The sequence below is a fragment of the Enoplosus armatus genome, chromosome 23 (genome assembly GCF_043641665.1).
Source record: "Enoplosus armatus isolate fEnoArm2 chromosome 23, fEnoArm2.hap1, whole genome shotgun sequence".
Lineage (NCBI taxonomy): Eukaryota > Metazoa > Chordata > Actinopteri > Centrarchiformes > Enoplosidae > Enoplosus > Enoplosus armatus.
The window spans coordinates 3849823-3874105 of record NC_092202.1 but is presented as its reverse complement, the minus strand read 5'-3'; the positions used below and the strand labels follow the sequence as shown (position 1 = coordinate 3874105).

Here is a 24283-nt window from a genome sequence, read left to right as displayed (position 1 = left end):
AGGGAAAATCAAACACTCAGAGACGGAGAGAAGCGAGATGAAGTCCTCACCTAAGAGAGAAATGCAGGACGAAGGAGATATGAAGGAGAATAAAACTGAACCACAGACTCTGCCGGTTTCAAGTCCAATGAAAAGAAGGGGAGGCCGGAGTGATGGAGAGGAAAGCAGGGAGAGGGCTAACAACGCTAATTCAACAGGACACAAGACCAACAAAGACAAGGTTTCTGGAATCTGCAGTCCTGTCTCTTTACCCAAATCTTCTCTGGAGAACCCAGGAGTTCAGACAGATACTCTCTCAACAAAAGACTCAGTAGAGGAGCCACCAGGGGAAGGACCACTGGATGAGAGACATGAGTCACCTACTGTGAAAACCTGTGAAAAAATCCCAAATCTAACCCCCGCTCTGTGTCCAGAGACGCGACAACAAAGCAAAACAGTTGCATTAAGTGCCGAAACTGACTTTTACAGCTTAAGGTCAGGAATTCATAAGCCGAAGGTGTCAGTAAGGGCATTAAACAGGACAGGGATTCAAGAGAAGGAGGCGACACATCACCCGCTTGACCCCAAACCAAATCCAGACCAGACAGAGGATGTGAAAGGTGAAGATGAAAGAATAAATATAGAAGAGGCAGAACACCTAAGCCTCTTGTTGAGTCCGATGAAACGACATCGGCATGAACGTGGGGCTTCTGAAGAGAGGGAGACGAGGGTGAATGAGACGGACAAAGTGAGGACTGAAACAGAAATGATCAGCTCAAGTCCGATGAAAAGAGGAAGGTGGATGAGGAGAGTGGAGGTAAAAACAGAGAGAGAACAGCAGCAAGAGTTCACAGCGCCATCTGGCTGTAAACCCTCAATAAGAAGTAATACAAAGGCTAAGAATGAAAAGATTTCAGATTTAGCAGCTGGACGAGACAGTTTTAAAAAGGTGCAAAAAGCATTGAAACCAGATCGAGTCGCAAGGGAACTCACATCCCATGTTTTCCTTATAACAGACAAACACGTTTTGTACAAAACTAACAGACCCAAACGACAGCTAAGGAGAAAGGAAAGTCTGTAGATAAGTACAGAAATGTGATGGTGGGAAAAACCACACAGCAAAACCTCCTTAAAAGAATTCACAGTTTAATTAATTATTAAATAGAAACAATATTCACACAAACATGTAAGTCTTTTACATAAAATAAACTTTGTTTTACAGAGTGTTTAGTTTCTTTTTGCACACACCATTGTCCCGTGTAAAAAACATTCAATATACAAAACGAGGGAATTAGATAAATAAGACAGACACACACACACACACACACACACACCTCAGATAGTTAGCATGGTTGACTGTAATAAAATGTTACAGTAATATAGATTTAAAAATACATCCACACACACACACACACACACACACACACACACACACACACACACAAACACAGGCACCAAACGTAAAAAAATACAATCCTTTGTCTGCGATCATTCTGGTTCAATTTGTCTCGTTGCTGCACTCAAGGATGTATATCACAAAGTTGACTGAACGTCTTGTAAAAAAAAAAAAAAAATTTTTCATTCAAACTTTTTGTTGTAGTGGAGGGACCCGTTGCTGTTGTGCATGTTTCCGTTGTTGTTCACAGCCTTCCCATTGGCCAGTGGGGTAGAGCCCGCCTCCTCGGGCTGCATGTACTCGTTCACCAGTCTCTGATAGGTCGGGTGAGTCGTCAGCACTCTCAGCAGACACTCTGGAGATGTGAAGAGGGTTTGGATGTGTTATGACACTAAATTATCACCCAGTGAAAGTCAAAGTAACTAAATCACCTTCTCTCTCACAGCCTCAACCTCAAAATCAAACAAAAGTATGATGGAGGCTGGTGCATCACCTGTCCAGTACAACACAGCAGATACTCGGTGGATATTTTGTGCCCAAATACACAAAATAACTAAACAAGAGGCTTTTGAGCGGCCAGTTATCCCACTAGTATTAAACAGTTAGTTATGCTGCTAAACTCCTTAGTTAGAGACACTCACCTTCAGTAAGCGGGCCTTGACTGGACGCGTGAGTGTAAAGCTCAGCAATGTGGTGCTGCGGGAAACCCAGCAGCGCCCCCATGAGGCCTGACAACTCCTCTGCACTCAGACTGCCTCTGCCCTCTCTGTCAAACAGCTGGAAAACAAAGACGATGCATTTTAGAAAAGCGAGTAAGAGGGGTCTATGACAAAATGATGCGACATGTTGGATCCTCTGCGTGTTCACGGTCAGGGTATTCTTAATCTGGGATCTGAAACAAATGAAACAAATGCTATCGAGAAAACAGGACTTACAGTGAAAGCAGTGTGAATTAGTGAGTTGAAGCTGACAAATCCTGACAGAGCAGCAACACTCAAATAGATCTGTCTCAGGTCCACAGTTTCATCCTGTGAAAAAAACAAAACAAAAAAAAACAAAGTATTAAATGTTTTTGGACAGTTTTACTTTTTGTGTTTTTTCCCCCCTCATCTGTTCCTTGATAACAGAACAAGCAGAAATTGGTATCAAACTGATTTGCTAATTAATAAATTACTAACAAAAAATATGCAGAAGGCCACTTCGTCCACGCAATCCTATGGCTCGCTTTCTTTGCAAATTCTCACTCTTATATAAACCTATTCCTTAAAAAGGCAAGTTTTACATTTCATTATAGATAATCTTAATCTAACAAGACGACAATGGAGTAACCTCAATCAAACAAAAGACATTTAGCACTTTGCTGCAGTGGTTAGTTAAAAACACACATGCAAACATGTGTGAAGCTCAAGCAGTTAATCTTAAAACTGCCTCTACCTTGGAGTAGAGGCCACAGATGGCGACGGCTGTCTGTTTATCCGTCAGGCCGAGAATAGAGGCGAGCTCCTCTGGACTGGCCTTTGACCCCTGAGCTCCTGACTGACACCTGTCAATCATTCTCTCCAGTGCCGCTTCCACTTCAGGCGCTCCGAGACTGAGAGAGAGAGAGAGACGGAGATGGTGAGAAAAAAGAAGAGTATGTCCTGACTGAGGTCAGGAGCCAAACAAGAGCACAGATCTTCTCTTACCCGTTTCTGTGCAACAGTGAGAGCGTTTTCTTGGCAGGCGACTCCAGCGGGAGAGAGAGACCACCCAGTTTATTGACAGGAACTCTGCCATCCATCACATAATCTGTAGCTGGGATTTCGAGGGCCCTGAAGCACAGCAGAAGAGTGCATTACAAGCGACATCACGCCCAACATGGAGCCTCTACTGTATGTTGGTTAGTTAAATAGGAGGCTATTATTTATTACTTTAGTCCTGTCTTAACACCAAGTGCTAAAATTTGAAAGCTTTTAAACCTCGTACTTCAATTCCTGTGCACAGGAGACAAACTTGTAGTTTTGTCAGTGTGAAATGAACAAAACACAAAAAAGGAAAAAAGCAACAAAGTTTACTTTGTTTGAAGAAAATAAGCCATGCACGTCACTTAAGTGTACAAAATAAACTGTGATTAATACCAGAACAGCACCACTGCTCCTCAGTGCACATCAAAACAAACAGAGACACAGCATGGGAGGAATGTCCAGGAATCTGAGTTTAATTGCTCTTGTATGGTTTCTATTTCATTTCCATTCTTATTTCACACAATTCCAATAATTTATATTTCACTTTTCTCCATTTGTCTGTACTCATTTCTGTCCTTGTGCTGCTGCAACACCTGCATTTGCCCTCTGGGGATCAACAAAGGTTTCTCTTATCTCATCATAAAATATTACTGATTGTACCCGACATAGTGACATAAATCATGAAACAACTGCATATTATTCTACTTACTTGGCCATGAGTTTCTGAACATTGTCTGCGTACAGGTTGGGGTCATTCTTCTCCTCCTGAGAAGGACTGTAAACTGGCAGGAACTGCAGCACAACAGGAGACATTTTAGTCACGGCAGCAGGTAAAAAGGTGGAACAGGGTGCAGTTTTGAATTTCAAGAGGTTTTCACAACAGAGACAAAAGCAAAACACACCATGGATCTTAAATGGTAAATGGTAAATGATCTCACTTATATAGCCCCTTTCAACCTTCACGGTTCCCAAAGCACTTTACAGCTAAGTCTCATTCACCCATTCACTCACACATTCACACACCGATGGCGACCGAGCTGCCATGCAAGGTGCTGGTCTCCATCGAGAGCAGCTTAGGGTTCAGTGTCTTGCTCAAGGACACTTCGACATGACGGGGGCAGCCGGGGATCGAAACCCCCAACCCGCTCTAACCAGCTTTACCTCCCGTGCGCCCACCATGCCGCCCATTTTAATATTCACAACAAAAATGTAAAAGTGGCTGAACAGTACTGGTCTCTCCTGTTTGACCACACACACCCCTGGTGATGAATGTGATCAGTGTGCTGCTTTGTTGCACCTGTCACTACGCCCAACAGTGATGTCAGAGCGTACTGAACACACCCTGAGTACACTTCTACATCACTGCAGGTCAAACATCTTCAGCTGGTGTTTAATTACTCAAAGACACATCATCATCATTATTATTATTATTATTATTATTATTATTATTATTATTGTGATGAGTTAATCTGTGAGTTGAATGATCTGGTGAACTGTCTTACCTCAACAGTCACGTTGGTGTAAAACTGTGAAGTTGTGTGCCACAGCGCCTCAAACCTAAGAGACAAAGTGCCAAGATTACATTTAATGTAGAAAAATCAATACAGGCGTTGTGTGTAACTGCTACCCCTGAGAAAAAAAGTTCCCAACATTTTAAAAACATTTTTAGAATGATAATCCTCAAGAACAATGTATGCTGGCAGCTAGGGATCCCACTAATGATGATGTTCATTCACTTATTGTTAATCCTTTGTGTATTCTTGAAATTAGCAATAACAATTCAATTTATTTTTTGGCTTTTCTTCAGCCTTAACTTGGCTGAAATTATTAGTTGGTTGTACAGCAACATGTTTTTCATAGATTTGTATTTGGATGAAGTTTGAGTCTATGCTGATGGCCATGGGGAGTAAAGCCAGTCATGCCAACTGCAGCGATATGCAGTAAAACTACACTAAATGCATGCACATCGACTGGCAAAGAAAAGTAACAAATAATAGCCCCCTTTTAAAAAAACTGCCAACGTGACGCTATAATGCAGGGCAGGAAGGTAGAAAAATGTTCCTATCAGCAGCAAATAAAAATGTGTATAATGTTGAATCAATGAGTATATTCAGTCCTGGAAGTTGTTAAAACAATTTTCCAAGCTCCATTGTAACCAAAACGTCACGAGAAATGAACCAAACACTGTTAACCGTTAACCAGATAGTTCGACTGGAGATGACAGATGGAGGAACTCACCAGGCTGTTCCTTTGTATGTCCAGCGAACAGTATCCTGAGGAAGAGTCATATTAAAAAACTGTAATCTAACAGTAAATAATCTGTCCACAGTAACAGACTAGGTGGAGAGTTTTTTATAGCATGTGTAATTCTAGTCCCTCTCCCCTGTTACACTTTCCCCTATTACACACCCTGACAGGAAACACTATGCAAACACACTGGCCTCGACAAACATTACAGTATGTTCATAAACATAACTACAGCCTGATAAAATGCAGGATGGTGCGGTGTACACACTGATCTGTGGACAGATAAGTGACGAGGAAGACATGGCAGATACAAATGAGTAACAGCTGTGTGTCAAAACAGAACAAAGTGTCCCCTGTATGTGCACAGTTATGCTGCCAGTGCAGGTTGGTCAACTTTTAAAAAGCAGGACACTTTGACAGAGAAGAGTCCCCTTAATTATTAATATAACAATAAAACCGTTTTAATTTTGTCTGGTATAGTTGAACCCTTTTAAAGTAAAGTTACCAAATCTTACTCTTTAACAGGACTGATTGCAGCTGTACGTGTCACATCTGTCATGTTTATCTTTCACCAGATGTTGTTACAAAACAGCAGCTCAACCTGCTCAACTTCACTCACCAGCTTGTTGGGGTAACGCAACAGAACAGGTTGGACCGGGACTCCGGCAAGGAAAGCACCTGTTCACAGCGAGATGGAGGAAAAAAAAGACAAAACAATCAGCTGCTACGCCCTCTCATGCCACTCATTCCTATGTGGTATGTACAAACTGCGGCAAACTGGTATGTGCCGAGCCAGACGTCAAGGAGACTCACTGCCCATACCCACCAGGTTTGAATTTGATGAGGGTGGTGCCATTAGTCGTGGTTCCCTCAGGAAACATCAGCATCTAGCCAAGAATTAAGAAATGGGATTTAGGAGTTGAGACATGCGGCTGCAGCTCTGTGCACTCAGTAGAAGGCTATTTCTTTGATTCAGGCCTTTAATGTGTTCGTCAGAAAGCCTGTATATTCACAGACAGTGGATCTTGAGGCCAGTCTGGCTTCTGTGCTACTGTGTTACTTCTGTGTTACGTACACACGGACTGGTTTCAATATAGCTAAAATGCTCTGCACCTTCTGTTCACCCTCGTTAAAACGTGCGTAAGGCCTGACCTGACGTTACTTTTGCTATTTTTGTTGTTCCCCTCTTCAATCTAGCAGGTTTAAGTTCCAATCCCAAAGACTTTATCTAATCTTGACCAGTTTTGCTTATGCCGAAGCCGACATCTCTGACGCCACCACTAGCACAGAAAACTAGTTGGTTAATCCAGGCAAGTCATTTCTTTCTTAGTCATCTTTTCATTGTTTCTATGAGGTTTGCACTGTTATTGTTGTTTCTGTGACTACCAACATAACCCTTGTTGCAAAGCGTGATTGGTTAGTTTGGAAGTAACTGCCACTTCTGTAAACAAGACTGCAGTCAAGATGGGAGTAGATAAGTTATCGGTCTTTTCACTTGAATAAATGGAAAGTGCAGCAGATTATCTCTTGTCAACAGAAGTCTTAAGAGCGTTGAGTGACTGATCATAACACATCTCACCTGAGGCCAGTAGCCATTGGAGGTCAGCCTCTCTGTGACTTGTGCGACTGCGTTTTTCCTCGACTCTGGATCCTTTCTGCTCACAATCACAGACTGGTTGAACTCTAGCAGAGCTGAAAATCACACAAGAACAAAAATCAGAACCAGAACCAAGGGACGAGTCCAGAGTAAGACGGCCAAGAAAACAAGACAGGAAGTGCCAAAGCAGGCAGAGCAGATTAGAAGCCAAAGGAGTGAGTCACTTGTTTATCTTTGGACTTCCTTGCATATACAAAAAACAAATTTAGTGAAACATCATGTCATCCAGGCACTCTGAAAGTTGTACAGTTACAAACATGACTGCCGTGAACAAATGAGTAAATCCTGCTTGATTGGAGCTGGCAGCACTAAATGTTTGAAAGGGTGAACCATTTCCTCCCATTTCTCACTCGCCAAAGTAAAAAGTTTTACACTTTCCTCGGCCTGCCTTCGATCATGTGATACTGAGGCACAGGTTTGACCTTCAGGGGCCATCACTCTTTTTACAAAAAATGCAGGTGAACAGCTTCTTGCAATTAATCATTTAGTCTATAAAATGTGATTAATGAGCCCATGGTGATGCCTTCATATTGCACATTATGTCCAACTGACATTCAAAACCCCCAAAATATTCAATTTACAGTGATACAAAACAGAAAAACGGCAAATACTCACATTGGAGAAGCCGTAACAAGCCAAAGTTTTGTATTATTGCTTCATAAATTACATAAATAATCATGATCTGCTAAATTGTTGTTGATTCGTTTTCTGCCAATCGACTAATCATGTCAGCTCTGGTTAGAAAATCCAACTGCAGTTTTAGAAGCTGTGAAAGAGAATGATTTCCTGTTTCTGATTATCTGAATCATAGCCCCTCACCTCCTATGACCGGCAGGCTGGTGTTCTCCGACCGCGACACCACCGTTGCCAGCTGGGTCGGACACAGAACCAGCATGTCCAGAAAGCTGCTGTGAGGCGCTACCACCAGCACCGGCGCCTCCCTCAGGTCCGCCCTGCGACCTTTGACCTTCACCCTCAGGAAGCCCATGGAGAAGAAGACAGCTCGGCTCAGCCACAGGATGATCGAGTGGAGGAGCCAGAGCCGCCAGCCCTTGATGGGCCGAGAGCGTTCCTCCTCAGACAGGCCGGCCAACCGTAGCCGGGCCAGAGGCCACATGATGAGGAAAAATAGAGCCGCCACGGTGACGCGTAGAGGGACGAGGATGCTGCCCAGGATGATGCCCTATGGGTATCAGAAGAAAGAAAGAGGTACATTTAAAACATCATTTAGGTCAGCAGAGGTAAACACCTTGTATAATCACAAGCATGGCCGATGTCAAAACTCTGACACGTTGTTTTGAAGTTGGACTTTCTGCAAAAGGTTTATGGTGACTTTGGATGTACACTAATTTCATTATCACCTTTAAAAACAAAATAAATTATTGAATATGTTTGGCTTTACAAGCATCAAGACTTTTTCCTGGTGTGCTGAAACACAGTTCACTGCATTGGCCATCAGTCTGAGTGGTTTTAGATGCATACATTGCTTTCTATCAGTGAGGGGAAGAATATTCTCATCAACATCATGATATTAATTTCAGCCATGTTGCCCAGCCCTAATGTGCCTGTCATGGAGTTATGTAACTCTGTGGTATGTTGCCTTGCCATGTCGGAAACTTTTATGACTCCTCTGTTTTGCTTAGGCACCACAGTCAGAAAGAGAGCTGTGAAAGAGTCTTTGTTCCCTTATGGGATGGCCCTGGAGTATTAAAAGCTCATATGAAAAAAAAAACATGGCAAAGGAATGGGAGCTTTTTTAGCTTAAACAGATATCCAACACTTAAATTAAAGTCAAGCACAGTATGAGTTGAGCTCTTGCCAGTCGAATTAATACCTGATTAGTTTCAGGTGGCAGCTTTTTTTAGGGGGGGGGGGGGGGGGCTAACAAGTCATCTCTAAACACAGCTTGTTTGACTTCTGTCGCTATTAAAATGAAAGCGTTTGTGAATCCGTGTATATATATATATATATATATATATATATATACACAAATACTGAGACTGTTAATGTGGACGTTACCCTGATCCTCTGCGCGCTGGTCAGCTTCACCTCGTGAATGAACGGATGTGGATACTCGTGCGTTGCCGAGCGACGGTGGCACTTCTCCATGGCGACGAGGCAAATACTATACTTATACTATACAAATAATAATATTATTTACACTTCCTTGTCGGTTGAAAAAAAAAAACTTTAAAAAAAAAAAAATGTGGGCAAAATAAGTTGTTCTTGTGTGCTGACAGTTCGCCGCTTCTTTGAAAAACCGTTAGTGTCTCGCGCAGTCAGATTTGAAAATAGGACGTTAGCTAAAACCACCGGTTGAGAAGAACTCCGGCCAGAAAACCCAGCAGACGACGATAACGAGCTAAAAACAAACTTCTCTGGTCTCTATCTTACACATGGCGGACACACACTCATACACGCATCATTTCTTTCTTGTACGCTCTCTCTCCTCACCTGTCCCGCCCCTTCTCTCCGGCAGCCCGGCCTACCACCACCACTCCGGGGTGGGTCAGGCAGGTCGAACCGGTCCCTGAAACTGAACCATCCCAAGACTTTTTTTGGGGGAAAAAAATCAATCAAGATGTTAAATGACAAAAATAGATGTACCCATGGTAAGTCAATTTTATTTTTAAATTATTTTTACGCACAAAGTCAAACATTGACATTTTTTCCCCTCTGTTTTTTCTTTTCTAGGTTTAAACCATGCACAGGCATGTAGGTATTCAAATATATAAAACTATGTTTTGTAATAGGAAGTGAGAGTGTTGCAGTCAATCACAAAACACCTGTGGTGCAGGCAAAATAACTGACATAAACCTTTATAACACCGATTAAATAAATATGCACCAAGAGCAGCTAAAGCTTCATAAGATTATAGATGGGTTAGATATAGAAAGGGTTACCCTTTCAATAGGGACATTTTTGGGCGTCTTTAGGTTTTTACCAGGTAACCCAGGTTGGATATTAAATATTGGACATGGATATGCAAAATACAGATGAAATCACCTTTTTTTGTTTGAGATGTTGGTCAATCAAACTGTGTAAATGCTCACATTGCATACCTATTCATCCCTGGCTCTAACAAAAGCTCTGCAAGCTTTCTGCTACTGGCCTCTCAAGTTTTCCCTCCGCCCTACCTGACTGCTTTTGTTCTGCCTCCAGGGTGTTGCTGCTGATACCAATACTAAACTCCTTCTGTGAAGTACCCAACACACCCACAAAAATGATTGAATGATTGAATGATTAAAAGCAGAAGCAAGAGAAAGAAGGAAAAGAAGATATCTTAACAGCTTTTTCTGATTGAACAGAATTCTCATAGCAATGTTTCCTACTACTCATGGGTTAGTAGGTGGTATAGTAATAACTAAATGGACCCTGGTTTGGCAACAGGGGCATCATTTTGCTACTGTAGGACTTTTCTGTATCGATGTCCTAACCTAATAAGCCTAATTGTCTTTTTTTCTCAAGAAAATATGGATAGAATACCAAAAAAAATTAATTGATCCATTGAATTCCATACTTTCATGATTAAGGTGAAATAACATATCTAGAGCAAATTCATATTTTTCCATGATTGATCCATCACTGAATAGTCTGTATTGTAGACTGATCACTGATTATGTTTCAGAGGATTTACAAATACAAATGGGAGGATCAGTATTTACTTTAAAGAAAGATGTTTTCTCTGTGAAACACAGATGTGATACAGTATGTCTACACCAAAGATGATTCAGTTTCGACAAGTTATTTGGGTTCCACTTCTCCACGCCCAGTTTTAACAAAAACAAGCTGCCTGTGACTATTAACATAACAAATATAACAAAAGCACACAAGAAACAGGCCTCTGTCAGACTTTTCTGAGTGTTACATGATTTTCTTACATACACAAGTTGACATTTGAGATTTATGACAAGCTTCTCTGTAGAAGAAACAATCACAAATCAAAATTCCCAGAGCAAGATTCAATCTTTTTTCATCAAATGCATTTATTGACACAGTTGCAAACATTTTAATTGAGCCAATAAGGATTTTTTTCATAGAACATTTTCATAAAGCAAATCAGTATAAATTAAACAGACCTATAAATTAGATTAGGTTCGTAAATGTTGCTGGCTAGCATGCTGAAATCATGTTGAAAAAATAAAGTGTTTCACTACAAACTGAGAAACAAAAAGGAAACGAAGAGTGGAAAGAAGAAGAAAACTCTACTCTACTGTAATACAACCTCATAAGACTCCTTTCCTGATAAAATTAAAAATCCTTTACAGACTGTTACCTCCATTTTTAGTTGAGTTATAGATAGATAAAGTTCTGTTTTAATGATGTCGCCTCCGTCCTCCGGGCTATAATTCTGTATTGTGTAAAATAACCTCTTAAATAACCTCCTATTGTATCAGAAAGAAAAATACAGTAGTTCAGCAATAGTCAACATGATGATCTGCTGGCTTTTAAATCTTTATTAAAATAATCATGAAGCAGAGCAGCAGGCAGAAGTAATGTAACGTTAATGTTTCTGTCAAAAAAGGCAAACAAAATGTGTGTGTGTGTGTAGAAACCTGCGCCGCACATCCTGCTGCTGATTTAACAAACGTCTTGCCTGTAGTAACTGCAGCAGCCAGGCTGTGTAGCGCAGGGGGAGAATGTATAGTATATAACCTCTGTAAATATTTGAATCTGGTATGTGCACACTCTGTCCTCTTCACAACACCATCCCTCCACCCATGATCTCCATCCTCTGTTGAGAAGAAAACAAAAAAGGTTAAATGAGTTTTTGTTTGGTCGTTTTTTTTAGTGCTGCAGAAGAGTCCTGTGTCTACTTTCTATAGTTTGCCCACAGTTTGACAGTATGACGTACAGATGTAATTACAAAATGGGCGTATTCTGCCCTCTGCTGGCCTAAAAGGGAGCTAACAGCACATGAGATATTGCCAGGATTTATGAGGATCAGAGACCAGAGATGAGTCAGAACCAAAGTTTAATTCATTTTGAGGAACCAGATCAAAATTAAAGAACCAACAAAGTTGCTTTTAGGGCCCAGCAGTGAAGTGAGACAGTCAGACAATCAGACAGTCTGCAACTCTTTAAAAAAAGATCAACTGGTAGCAAAGGAGACCACAAATGCCATTTTTAGAGCCGTTTAGTAAAAAACTAAATCTTCTATGTTTACCTTAGGCGGTTCTATGAAAGCAAGCCAATCAGACGAGTGTGTCGGGAGCAGTCCCATCGACTGACACTTGTAGATGGCCAACGCCGAGCCCAGGAGGTTACCAACCAGGTAGACGAGGCCCTGAAGCCACTGCTGACTGGAGCTCTCCAGCAGCTTGAAGGCTGAGATGCAAGAGGACAAAAGGAATGAATGAAAGGCCAGAAAACTTTGACGCGGATAACATTTGACACTTTTGACACAGTCTGTGATCCAGACAAGGGAAAAAAAACACAGGGTGAAATACAGATTAGGATTTCCAAGTACAGTTTTAGCAAGATTAGGTGTTAAAAATAATGACTAACTCACTTTCCACTTATAAACAATGTGAATATACTCACTGGCAGACATGGACATGAGTGCCTGTATGGGCCTCCAGGCCATCATGCAGACCATCATGATGGGGAAGATGGAGATAGTGTTGCCTGACATGTACATGATGAACAGGTTCATGGGGATCTGCTTTAGGGGCCCGAGAGCCACGTCCCAGCAGCGCTGTACGACAAAGGTACATACTCCATTAATGTATATATTTCTGTCCAACATTTTATCTTCTCTCACAAAAAGATACGTTTCGAAAAACAAGAAAGTTCTCCTCCCTGCTTACCTTCTCCACCAGGTTCTTGTCTGTCTCCTGGATGCTGGTGTCGGGGACGGGCTTCTCAGAGTAGCCGATGGGATAAACGACGTCTCCCTGACCGCCCTGCCGGTCACCACGACTCCTGCAGCACAGAGGCAACACAAAAAGTTTAGTTTATTCCCCATGATCAATGATGACTCTTCCATATGCTTCGCCCTTTTAAAATATGGAGGAGAGCTGCCTGTGAAATGTGGATGTTATGAGTGGTGGTATGCACTTAGACCACCAGACCTAGGGGTGGGGGGGGTCTCCCACAGCTTCAAGTGGCTCTTTAAATTTCCAGCTTAACAGATTTTCATTTTCTACTATATGATGGATTGTTTCAAGTGTTTCCATGTTCTCTGTTTCGGTTTACCTGGTGTTACCCAAGCTCAGCTCCAGAGCCCACTTCATCCTCCTGGCCCCGCTGCCTCCTCTCGTCGACAGAGCTCCTCCTCCTTGTCCCCCTGGAGACGCCATGGCAACCGGCTGCACTGCTGGACCTCAGAGACAGAAAGTACCTACAGAGATAAAAACAACAGAAATCAGTCCTTTCCTTTTTGTTCAGCTCTCTAACAGCGTCCATGTAGTAGTCTCTGAGTATAAACAGCCAATCAACCATCAAAATATAACAGGACACAAAAACCAAACAATTTCATCCATTATAACCTAATTTGTATCGACTTCACGAGATAATATTCGTGTATGTCTTCCAATAAATATGATCTGATAATGTAGTAAAATGTTTTCAGCCATGTTTAACAGTTTCCCCTTCTTTAACGCTATCTGTGCGAATCTCGCCCCGTTAAACGCCATGAAGACCCAGAGGGAGGCTGTTGAAGACAATGGTTATTGATTACTAAAAACGACGCTTTGATTGCAGCAACGACCGACATCGAACAGTTTCTCCCGTACAAGTAAAAACAATGCCAGAACAATTCAAACAGAAAACCTGATCATTTACACGACCCAACACGACGCAAAGCAGGATGTTACTGTCACTTGACGTCGCTGTTCTCCATAGATATATATACTGTTTTTAAGCAGTTCAAACATAACGTTATATCTAAATAAAGCCAACAAGCCGACATTTAACATTCATCTTACCTTATAGGAACATCCAAACGACTGCTACCGGGTTTCTTTATCGTTATTTTTGGATGAAATGAGCGAAAATTAGCTTGCTGCGCCGAGAAACAAGTCGACCCTTCGTCGCGTCGCCCGCTGGTTACGAGGCCCTTAATGATGACGTAGTCACGCTGCCGTCACGGCCGCCCTCTAGTGCCACTTCAGGAGAACTACATCAATTCCCCTCAAATCCATTCACTTTATAAACAAACACAAAAACATAAATAAAGACTAAAAACAAGGCAATCCATCAACTGTTTCAGCAAGACGTGTAGTTTTCTATGTTCTATTTGATTTATTTGTTATTTCTATTTATATATGTATTTGTTACAAACAGGAAGCCAAACTTTTCCGAGCTGATTATCTATGTAAATTAAATGAAATTAATCTTATTTTTTCCTTTACTATGTTGGTCCCCCTATCGTATTTATAACTTGCATACACAAGGTGTCTTGTTTGTTGCTTGCTATATCTGTTTTAATAAAGTTTATTGTGAAAGAAAGGGAGAAAGACTATCACATTAATATCACACTTAATGGGTACATTTCACACATTTTCTTTCTCCTAATGTAACTATACTTAAAATGAATTTATTATTTAATTCTAGATTTCAATAAAAAAAGAGAAAATAACACACAAATACAAACGGGAAGAATATCAAAGCATTTATTGTGTGCAGCTGTATTATATTAAACAACAAAAGTTTAAACATCTGTGTGCAGTCTTTACATTCAGTTCAAGGCAATGATATTATATATGTATATATACACACACACACATACTGACATGTAAATGAAGCAGTGCAAATTCAATTGTAAAGTGTACATGTGTTACACGTTACAGGCACAGTGGTTGTGTACAGTGTGTGAGCTTTATTAAGGCATACGTAAACTCAGGTGAACTAATTTACCACTGAGTTCATGAGTGTACAAAGCTCTTAAACCACCACTAAACTCCAGGCTGTTTCTTCATTAGGCGCATTAGACGATGTGGGTCATACTGCTGTTCTGTAGATGTAGTTCCTCAAACACATCTTCAACATCTCTGTACTGCAATTTTTTGTTATTATCGGGACAACATACATGCAGATTTCATACTTTCGTGCTTGTTTTTGATCTGAGAGTTAGATAAGACTGAGAACCTGAGGACAGTATATGTTTGTATCAACTGTACAGCGTCTTCACGTACACGTCATTTGTATAGGCTGAGCTCAGGGCTGTGATACAGACACATGTAGGAGTCACAGAGCAGGCGGCGGGCGGGCTCCCATAAGGAGGTGGGGTCAACCCTGCTCAGCTCCTCCTCTGACAGGCTGAGGTAGCGGCCCACCTCGGGACACGCCTTCACCTGGGGGATGTTGAAGCCGTTCTCACCGCCTGGGTGAGAGCACAGGGAGATGTGGGAGCGCTTTAGTATGTTGTAATAATACATTTAATAACGTGTTTTGATCCTTGTAATCTCTCACCTTCCCGGTCTGCCATGCTGTCAAAAAACAGCCAGTCGGTGGGGAGGGGCCCGTGCTTCACGAAGCTCACGTAATGGCTGGTCTCGATGCACGTCACGGCAAAGAGAGACATTCGCTGGCGGGCGCAGTGCAGGGGGCCGGCCCACGGCCCCCCCGGGATGGCAACCTTCAAAGGGAGGTGGGACGACCGCTTCCTGTGACAGTGGACCTGATGATCGATGGAAAAGATGGACAGATGTAAAGCAGACGTAGATACAGAAGAGACAATGAGGGTCAGAGTACTTTACATTAGGTGTATGCTTGTTTATCATTATCATATCATATTCATTTAAACATGTAATCACTGTCCAAAGTAAGAAGTGGCTACCTGTGTGTTGCAGGTCTGGCAGTACTGTTTGAGACGACCGGGAGTGATGTCTGGGTCTTCATAACACTGGAGACACTCCCACTCAGCTACAGCCTGACAGATACTGCACTGTCTCAGAGCTGGAAGGACGAACAGAGACAAAAACTACACGTTACACCGGGTACAGTGGAACACAAAGCGAAGTGAATGTAGCTAGATATTACGTGCACATCAGTAAATCTTAAATAAACTAAAACATACATGTGATAGATATACAACTAAATCAGATCTGGATTCAACTAAAACTAGACTTTAAAGTACACAAAACCAAACCAGAAACAAGCTGAAACCCTGCTAAAATGTAGATTGTGCTTGAAAATTGTCCTTACTGTTGTCCAGCAGGTCAGTGATGTCCAGGCTGAGGGAGGGCAAGATGGCGTCAAACATTTTGAAGTCCTTTCCAAACCTGGGCATGAGCAGTAAGAGGCAGGAGGGAGCCTGGTGGAGTGAACAATACATATGATCTGATCGTTAAAATGTAGTCCTTTCTTTTAACAACATGCTGAGTTTTGCTCCAAAATGACTCTGACATGAAATCTTGGAATTTGTCTCTGTTACCTCGACAAACTTGAGTCTGGCGTGGAGGAAGGAGGACTCCAGCAGCGCCTGGACGCTGGCGACCCTCATCCGAGTGGGCGAGGGTGAGGTGAGAGGGATGGGGGAGCCAACTGGGGAGAGGGGTGAGGGCGAAGAGGCCGAGGAAGGAAGGGTAGGCGGGAAGAGCTGGTAGAGGTGACACTCCTGAGGCTGCTGAGTCATCGATCTGAAAGAGAGGACAGGAGGAAAAAAAGAGAGAAAATGAGGAGTTGGTACTCACCTTAAATCAGCTGAGTCACACCTAGCTCATTTCCAGTCCATGCGACTTTTCACTTGTGCGAACTTAAACAAGTAAAGAACTAAAATACAAGCAGGTAAACGTTCCTGCGGGTGAGATCTCGGCCTAAATACCTTCTCACATCAGATTGCGGGAAATAGCTGAGTTGAGGTGAAGTGAGTTCACCTTCCAGCCAGTGTGAGAGCCTTTTCAACCTCCATTATATCAAAGAAAACAACCAGCCTGTGCGATAGTGAAACAGGGTGTGTGTGTGTGTGTGACTGGATGCAGATAAGAGTGACACACAGTGCGTTATGCTGCCGACTGGCTTATACAGAAGCCCTGAGAGGCAAGTAAGAAAGAAAAAAACAATTCTGGTGATCTATTTTCTAAGTCTGATTGTTTTCTCTCCTGCGTTTATGACTGAAGACTTCCAGTGTTTGTTGTTATAATGTACGTAAAGTGCACCACTAACCCATGTTAGAACTACAAGCATTCATATTCTCTTCCGGGTGAGTTTTTATTTCTCCATGGACTCTAACCACAAGGTACATACTGTATATTGGATCACCAGAACATTTTTTCTCACTTGCCTCTCAGGGCTTCCGTAGGTTTATTTAGGGCATTTAAAAAAAAAGTTACAGTGTCGTTACCTGATCTTGAGGAGCGGCTCGACTCGGAGGAGCTGGAAAAGCTTGTTGAGGAACTCTTCAGGATCTGACGGACAGAACAACAGCAGCATGACAGCATTCTTCAGTCTGATCACACACAAACACTGCAGCTGCAGGGCGCTGATGCACTCGTACCTTTCTCCTGGTTGGTGAAGCCTGTGTTGCTATTAGCAGCCTCCAACAGTCGTCTCAAGGCCATGGTCTTACTGGCGCACACGTAGCCATACCTGGTAAAACACACCAGTACACAAATACTTCAGCAGTGCCTTGTAAAATTAAACAGAATCACACAGCGTGTTGAGTTAAATGACCCTCATCATTTGCCTTTTGTTATGGTTGTGACATTTATACCATCACCACCATATAATCAGCAGCAGTAGTGCTAACAGAGCAATCTTAGTAGCAGAAGTAGCAGTATTAGTAGCAGTGGTGGAATGTACTTTTACTCAAGTACTAGTACAAATTCAAAGTACAGATTACAACTTTTCATAGCCTTCCAGTCCACTGAAAACATTTAAATTTGGTGATTTTGAATTTGCATGTTTCTGACTGAAGGATTAAGTGTTAAGTGAGAAAATTAGTAATTACTAGTGGTAGTAAAAAATATACTAGTATACAAATCCCTGCCTGTAAGTATCCTGGCCACAATCTGATATGAAGGATGTGTAGACCCAACACACACACACACATTTACACACCTTCGCAGGGGGTTGACTATCTCACAGCGCAGCAGGTCCTGAGCCTGACTGGAGTCGGTTTCAGGGTCAGAGGGCCAAAACAACACCCAGTCTGCTGAACTGCAGCAGGAGAACAGACTGCAGAGAGACAGTGGACATGGCAGAGGGAATAAAATACAGTAAGTAGCCATACTTGTATTTGTTATGGATGAATTCAGCATCATTTACAGCCAAACAGGTTGACTAACTGACATGTTTTACCAGATTACTACAATGTGTATATCATATGTGTTTAAAGATTTGACACACATCCTCATTATTTACAAATCTGTATTTATGACATCTTATGTCGATATATTTAATATATAGCAAAAATATTTCTACCCTTTAACCCTTTCTGTTACTAGAGCCTCAGATTTTACCTGAAAAGCGTAGCGTCCAGGTAGCAGGAGTTCAGGTGACCCTGGATGCCTCTTTTCCAGCCCTGGTAGAGCTCACTGGCTTCATCCCCGTCCACAGGAGGAGTATGCTCCTCCACTCGCTCGCTGCCCCACTCCGCAAAGGCTGGGAGCCACGGGGGACACAGGAGACAGTGTTACATATCAAAACTGTACAGTTATGATCGTGTACACACTCACATGGCACACAAATATCATCTACTGGCCCTAAAGTCTCGGTTTTTCACAATCATTTCTTCTTCAGACACTATGGCAACCTTTACTACCTATAGAGTTGCATCGCTCCACTTGATTGACAGGTGTCTCAGGGGCGGGAAACCTGGAGTCCCGTCTACAGTTGCGAAGCTTGACAAACAGCCCCTTGTTGGCCGGGCAGCGAAAGTGCCGTTCACCGAGGTAACTGCCGTCTGTTCCTGCAGACAGCTCCTGGTCCTGACACACACAGTGGGCTTATTTTTTTTTTTTATCAGCGTAACACAATATTTTGCAGTACAGCAACTTTACTTTAGCTTACTGTTGATATCAGAGGAAACCTCTGTTGTGTTTAAACACATTAATAATGTAAACAAACTTATAACATTTGGATAATGGATTGTACCTTAAAGTAAGACTATAAAACTAATATAAAAACAGTTTTAGTATCCAACAACTTAATGAAAACTGAAACTGTCCTCTTACCAGCTCAATTCCGGCCACTGTCTCTGTAATCCCACTGATCCGTCCAATCCAGCGAATAACCCCAAAAAGCGGCGGGTCATTCACTTCGACCATCGACCCCACCTCCAGCTCGCCCTCCGGTCCTGCCTCTTCGTTCTCCTCTGCGGCTTCAAAGACGTCTGGCGACTTCAGCGGCGAAGGAGGGCCGTGTTCGCTGTTGGTGTGCTGCAGCTGGTCGGTGGCGGTCGGTGATGTGGGGCTGCAGGGTTTGGGAGGTGGGAGAGGGGGAGGAGGCACGGGCTTGTGGGTGGGTTTTGGTGGCGGCAGCGGGGGAGGATTAAGTGCTTGTTTGCCGGGGGGCATCAAGGCGACCTTGGGAGCAGAGGGGGGTGGTGACGTAGGGCCCGGTTTAGTGATGGGGGGCGGCACGGGCTTCAGGATGGATTTGGGAGGAAGGTTGTGACGGTGGGATTTCGGTTCTGGGGACGTAGAAATGGAACAAGAGTTAGGTGTTCCCTCATGTGTTTGCACATAAAATAGCTTCCTGCATATGAGGCTCAGGTGTACACATTATTCTGTTTCCATGTAGCCCTCAGAGAATATGTTGTTACATCACTAAATATATATTTTTATAGGCCACAATAAGACCACTGCCCCTTTACAGGACCAGTTTTTATCGTTATTTTTTGGTCTTAAAGTGTCACAGTAAATTGTTCTTTCAACTATTCCAGCTTGATCCTAAAGTTAATAAACAGCCATGTATTCTGTCAAAGTATCCCTGGAAACAACTGAACTCTTACCTGCTCCCTGATTATAAACGGCTCTGAGTGTCCGAGGCCATGTTGTGTAACAGTTATCATACCTGAGGAAACCTTGTTGACTGGCAGAAGCAGTCCATAGTGGGGGGCAGGAACGTGGCAGAGCATCTCTCCTTTATAAAGCCCGTCCCAGTTACCAACAGGAGCGTCCTGTAATGTAGAGCACAGTCAAACACAAAGCTGCAGACAGAACTGGGGATTAGAGAAAACTGTTCTAATAACCACATATCAGTGAAAATGAATTGAAAAATGAAAAGCTGACTAGTTTAAGTGCAACGTGCAATTTGCTAAATACAAGCAAAGCTTTACTACATTAAGACAATATATTTTCATCACTCAGAAAATGAAGCAGAAGTTTGAGGACTATCATCAACATCCTGCTTTATTTGTTAGCCTGGAATTTATTTGCCTTTATTAGAGTCGACTGTAGGCAGACGCCAGGAAATGATGGGAGACAGAGAAAAACAATTTGTAATCAGACTCTTCATATAATCACAGTTTTATCTCCTGTGTCGTACTGACCGGCAGGACTCCGACGTACATCCCTGACGAGGACCGGCCAGGCAGCAGACCACAGAAGCGCACCTCCCCCCGATAGACACTGTCCTCCAGGGGGAAACACACCCGCTGGCCAATATGGAACGGTGGAGGTGAGGCCGGGCCTCGGACCTGGTTTTGAGCTGTGATGGGCGCCGACTCCGCTGTTCGAGGGAGGATGCCAAAAGCTTGCGGCTGAGGAGGGCTGCCGGGACGATGCTGGTGGAAACTAATGTGACGACCGTGCTGCTGCTGCTGCTGCTGCTGCTGATGATGACTTGGGCGATCGTTGTTGCTATGGTGCCCGTTGCTGGGGTGATTATTGTTGCCATTACTGCGGTGGTGGTCTCGCTCGCGGGCTCGCTCGTGTGCGTCGGAGCCATTGCTGCGAGACCACTGGCGGAGCCTGATGTGGCTGACCGGGAGGAAGAGGGCGCAGGCGTCGGGGCAGGTGAAGAGCCGGTGGCCTTTAAAGGAGCCGTTGCTCACTCCTTTACCTGCTGCTGAACCCTGTAGAGGAGACGGACAGACAAAAAGACAGAACAAGGTATTTACAGGTAAACTGTCTGTGTCAAGCATGATGGGATTTAGTGCTCTTTTCCTGCACATTTTCTATGTAGGTTTACATGTTTTCATTTGCTGTGGTGGCATTAAGTCCGGTTTTTGTTATATTAAAGTCAAACTTCATTTTTGACACTAATATGCACATTCTCTAAATAACTCTCTATATCATTGTTAGTGACAGAGTCCGCCATTTCTGTGCTGGATTTAAATGGCCTAACTTCACGGGACACGAGGCACGCATGTAATCCAGCGTTACTGTATTTTACTTCACTGATATGAGCCTCACTGTTTAATTTATTGTTATTAAAACAACATTAGTTTGTTTGGCTGCACTGTAAACAAATACACCAGTTACTCTTGTGTTGCATTTCTGACAAAGTAGCTGCTAGGGATTGTAAATTTAATGTCAATAGTGTCATTAGGTTCAATCCTCAAACCTATGTGTGATGCTAAAATGTTTTCTATCCTCCACTCAACTTCACCTTCAGCTGCACTCCAAAATACACAGCGCTGCTCCCTCTGGTCAGCGGCCCGATGTATTTAAGCTCTGCCTCTGCCAGCTCGTCCGGCTGGCCTATCTGGACCCACAGCGGAGCATCGACAGGCAAAGAAGCAAACTGCTGCAGCTTCCCGGGATTGTCTGAAAAACACAAAACAATACAACTATGAAGACCTTACTACAGAGGGATGGAGTGAAGACAAAAAATGTGATCTGGCTTTTACTTCCCATTTTCCACTTCAGAAACCTCCTTCTACTAACACAGACATGTTCATGTACACTTTACTGCTGCAACCACTACTGATGCTACAATCTGTAACACTACTTCTGCTAACTAACGATTAATGTAGTACTTAGAAGTTTTAGGCGGGCCTCCGGATCAGATACAGGCTCCAACAGGCCGCTGAGGTCAGTCGGGACTTCATGCAGGAACTTCCTCTCTAGTTTTAACATGATGCCATTGTCCAACACCTGCGGGAAAACAGGAGGTAGAGAGGAAGACAAAAATGTGGGAGAGAGGAGGAAATAAATTAAGGTACACACACCACAGAGTGCCACACTCAGAGGGACTAAGATTAGTTGTAAGTATGTCCACCATTTGAAAATGGAGCCTAACGAATAGAGCAGCTAAGCCATGTACAAATATAATTAAAAGTGATTAAAATAAATTGGAGCTGCAGCGAATGAAAGTGGCCGGTAAGATCATTGTTAAACTGCTCAAATCTGTCTTAAATTTTACAAAAGAGAGTACCAAAGGCCATCAAACTGTTTTCATTTTAAATGTATCTTCATCTAAAGGTAGACAAACATTTGTTATAAAAGGAAAGACGCTCATTATTCTTCACAGAACAATCTGAACAAAAAAAATAAAATATATATCTATATATGTATATACGTACACACATACATAGCATCTTAACAAAATAAATAAATACAAACAAAAATAAACAAGAAATTACATAACTTATACAATAATTGTGAATTTAATATATAACCCCCCCCCCCTCCCAAAAAAATAAAAAATATTGTTGAGCCTGGTGGGTTTAAGCATTTGTATTCACATATTCTTATTAGATTATTTTCAGTATCAAGGGTCCAAGGTGACGTATTTAAATTAATAATCTTATTCAAAAATAATAATATATTCGATTTACAGTAATATATCATTGGTAAAACTTTCACACTGTCTCCCCTTCTCCTTGCATTATATAGAAAGCTCTGGTCTCTTTAGCCAGGTATCAAAATGTCCTGAATGGTAGATCTGATCATGTAAATCTAATTTAATTTAATATGTGTTAATACTTTGACCCAAAGGCAGTCGCCTCTGCTCTTGCCCGAATCTTGCTCCAGGCAGATGAACCCCCGCTGCAGCCGAATGGTACCGTCCAGCTGGTCCTGGACCTTCAGGTCGGTCGAGATCAAGAACATTTTTTGGGGGCGGCGCTTCCTGTTTAGCTCATGGGCTCCTGACATCTTATGCGTGTCTTTTTATGTAGCTGGTTCACAAAGGAATTAAACCTTTCATTTTCCTGTAAAATTAAGAAATATAATTATTTACAAACAAACGTCAAGAGGGCCGAAGTGTGTCGGTCCACCTCAAGTGACGATAACGACAGGTAACGACAGTTTAGTAACGTTCATATTTTAACTTTCCTCATGCACGTTCAAACAGAATTTCATTCGTGAAAACCGTTTAAACAGCACAAGCTACATTTCAGTCACACTCTCGACTAACAAACCACCGTGACAGCTTTGCTAACAATTGTAGGCGTTTATCAAACACTCACCAACTTCATCAACTCCGACCGTGAACATTTCCCGTCACATTTAAATGGGCTTCGCTTCAATAACAAACGACACAGCGAAGCAGGAAGCAGTGACACCAGCGGGAGCCAATAGCAAGTGAGAAAAGTTTAGCAGGGAAGTAGTTTTAGCCAATCAGAGCGCATGCGGGCGTTACCGGGACTGAGGGAAATTCCACAGTTCTCGCTAGGCAAGGTACATTTTGTATGCACGTAGGAAGCTGGTACACAAACACATCAGTGGTTGAATTTTATTATTTTATAAATAGAATAGAAAAATATTGACCTTTACTGAACATACTCAAGCTCTTTTTTTTTTCCATTCACACTTCACATCATGACTCAGAAATATACACTAAGTAGTCAATCAACATTGGATTGTAATGCAGAACTCCCTTTAAAAATACAACACATTAGAAAGTGCAATGTCAAATGTGCATTATCTGACTTTTCATGGCACAACACATCATAATGCCTGGGTGCAGATGTGTTAAAGCATCAAGTGTCAGTTTTGGGCAGAAGTGGATCATTTTAATTCTACATGGCTGCAGTAAGATGAGTGATAAGACCATTGACCAGTGATTCCTCTCTTTTCTGGTTTGTGACAATGTCCACTTGTACATGTTTTTGGGGTGAGAGAACTTTGAACTGTGAGTGAGTTTGCCTTCCCAGGTTTTCTTCATTGGACTTAATAGGTAAAACTATCCATGATTTCAAAATAAAAGCATAGATTAGGGAGAGACAACAACACATTTTATACAGTACAAATCTTGTGTTTTTTCCTCTTTCCTATGGTGTAAATAATTTCGTCACCCCCCTCAGATTTATCTTGTCACCCATTGGAGGTTGGGAACCAGTGGAAAAGACCAATCAGTGTCATAGAACTGTTTCAAGTTCACAACTTGTCTGCCCCATTTTTCCTACTTTTAAAGACACAGCATGTTCTGTACTAACATATATCT

At 42.4% G+C, this 24283-nt stretch overlaps 3 protein-coding genes across 3 annotated transcripts; all 3 read right to left on the bottom strand.

Annotated features, from left to right (window-relative positions):
• Positions 1 to 1225: 1225 nt before the first annotated feature.
• lpcat4 (lysophosphatidylcholine acyltransferase 4) lies at positions 1226 to 9112 on the bottom strand. The gene is made up of 13 exons (XM_070929975.1): positions 9023 to 9112; positions 7823 to 8186; positions 6926 to 7038; positions 6173 to 6233; positions 5966 to 6024; positions 5338 to 5372; positions 4602 to 4656; positions 3809 to 3891; positions 3061 to 3186; positions 2810 to 2966; positions 2311 to 2403; positions 2017 to 2152; positions 1226 to 1730 (listed from the first exon to the last, which is right to left on the bottom strand). Exons 1-13 carry the CDS (start codon positions 9110 to 9112, stop codon positions 1558 to 1560), a joined length of 1545 nt encoding a protein of 514 aa, XP_070786076.1. The 3' UTR covers positions 1226 to 1557.
• A 1869-nt stretch (positions 9113 to 10981) lies between these two features.
• Positions 10982 to 14046, bottom strand: emc4 (ER membrane protein complex subunit 4). The gene is made up of 6 exons (XM_070929877.1): positions 13933 to 14046; positions 13202 to 13346; positions 12814 to 12928; positions 12548 to 12701; positions 12171 to 12331; positions 10982 to 11738 (listed from the first exon to the last, which is right to left on the bottom strand). Exons 2-6 carry the CDS (start codon positions 13303 to 13305, stop codon positions 11703 to 11705), a joined length of 570 nt encoding a protein of 189 aa, XP_070785978.1. The 5' UTR covers positions 13306 to 13346; positions 13933 to 14046; the 3' UTR covers positions 10982 to 11702.
• Positions 14047 to 14605: 559 nt separating this feature from the next.
• On the bottom strand, positions 14606 to 23351 carry cyld3 (cylindromatosis (turban tumor syndrome) 3). The gene is made up of 17 exons (XM_070929575.1): positions 23307 to 23351; positions 22822 to 23048; positions 21873 to 21990; positions 21503 to 21660; positions 20442 to 20966; positions 19964 to 20069; positions 19123 to 19580; positions 18711 to 18876; positions 18409 to 18550; positions 18008 to 18124; positions 17445 to 17536; positions 17292 to 17355; positions 16383 to 16587; positions 16154 to 16262; positions 15786 to 15904; positions 15419 to 15626; positions 14606 to 15329 (listed from the first exon to the last, which is right to left on the bottom strand). Exons 2-17 carry the CDS (start codon positions 22990 to 22992, stop codon positions 15145 to 15147), a joined length of 2943 nt encoding a protein of 980 aa, XP_070785676.1. The 5' UTR covers positions 22993 to 23048; positions 23307 to 23351; the 3' UTR covers positions 14606 to 15144.
• Positions 23352 to 24283: the final 932 nt, after the last annotated feature.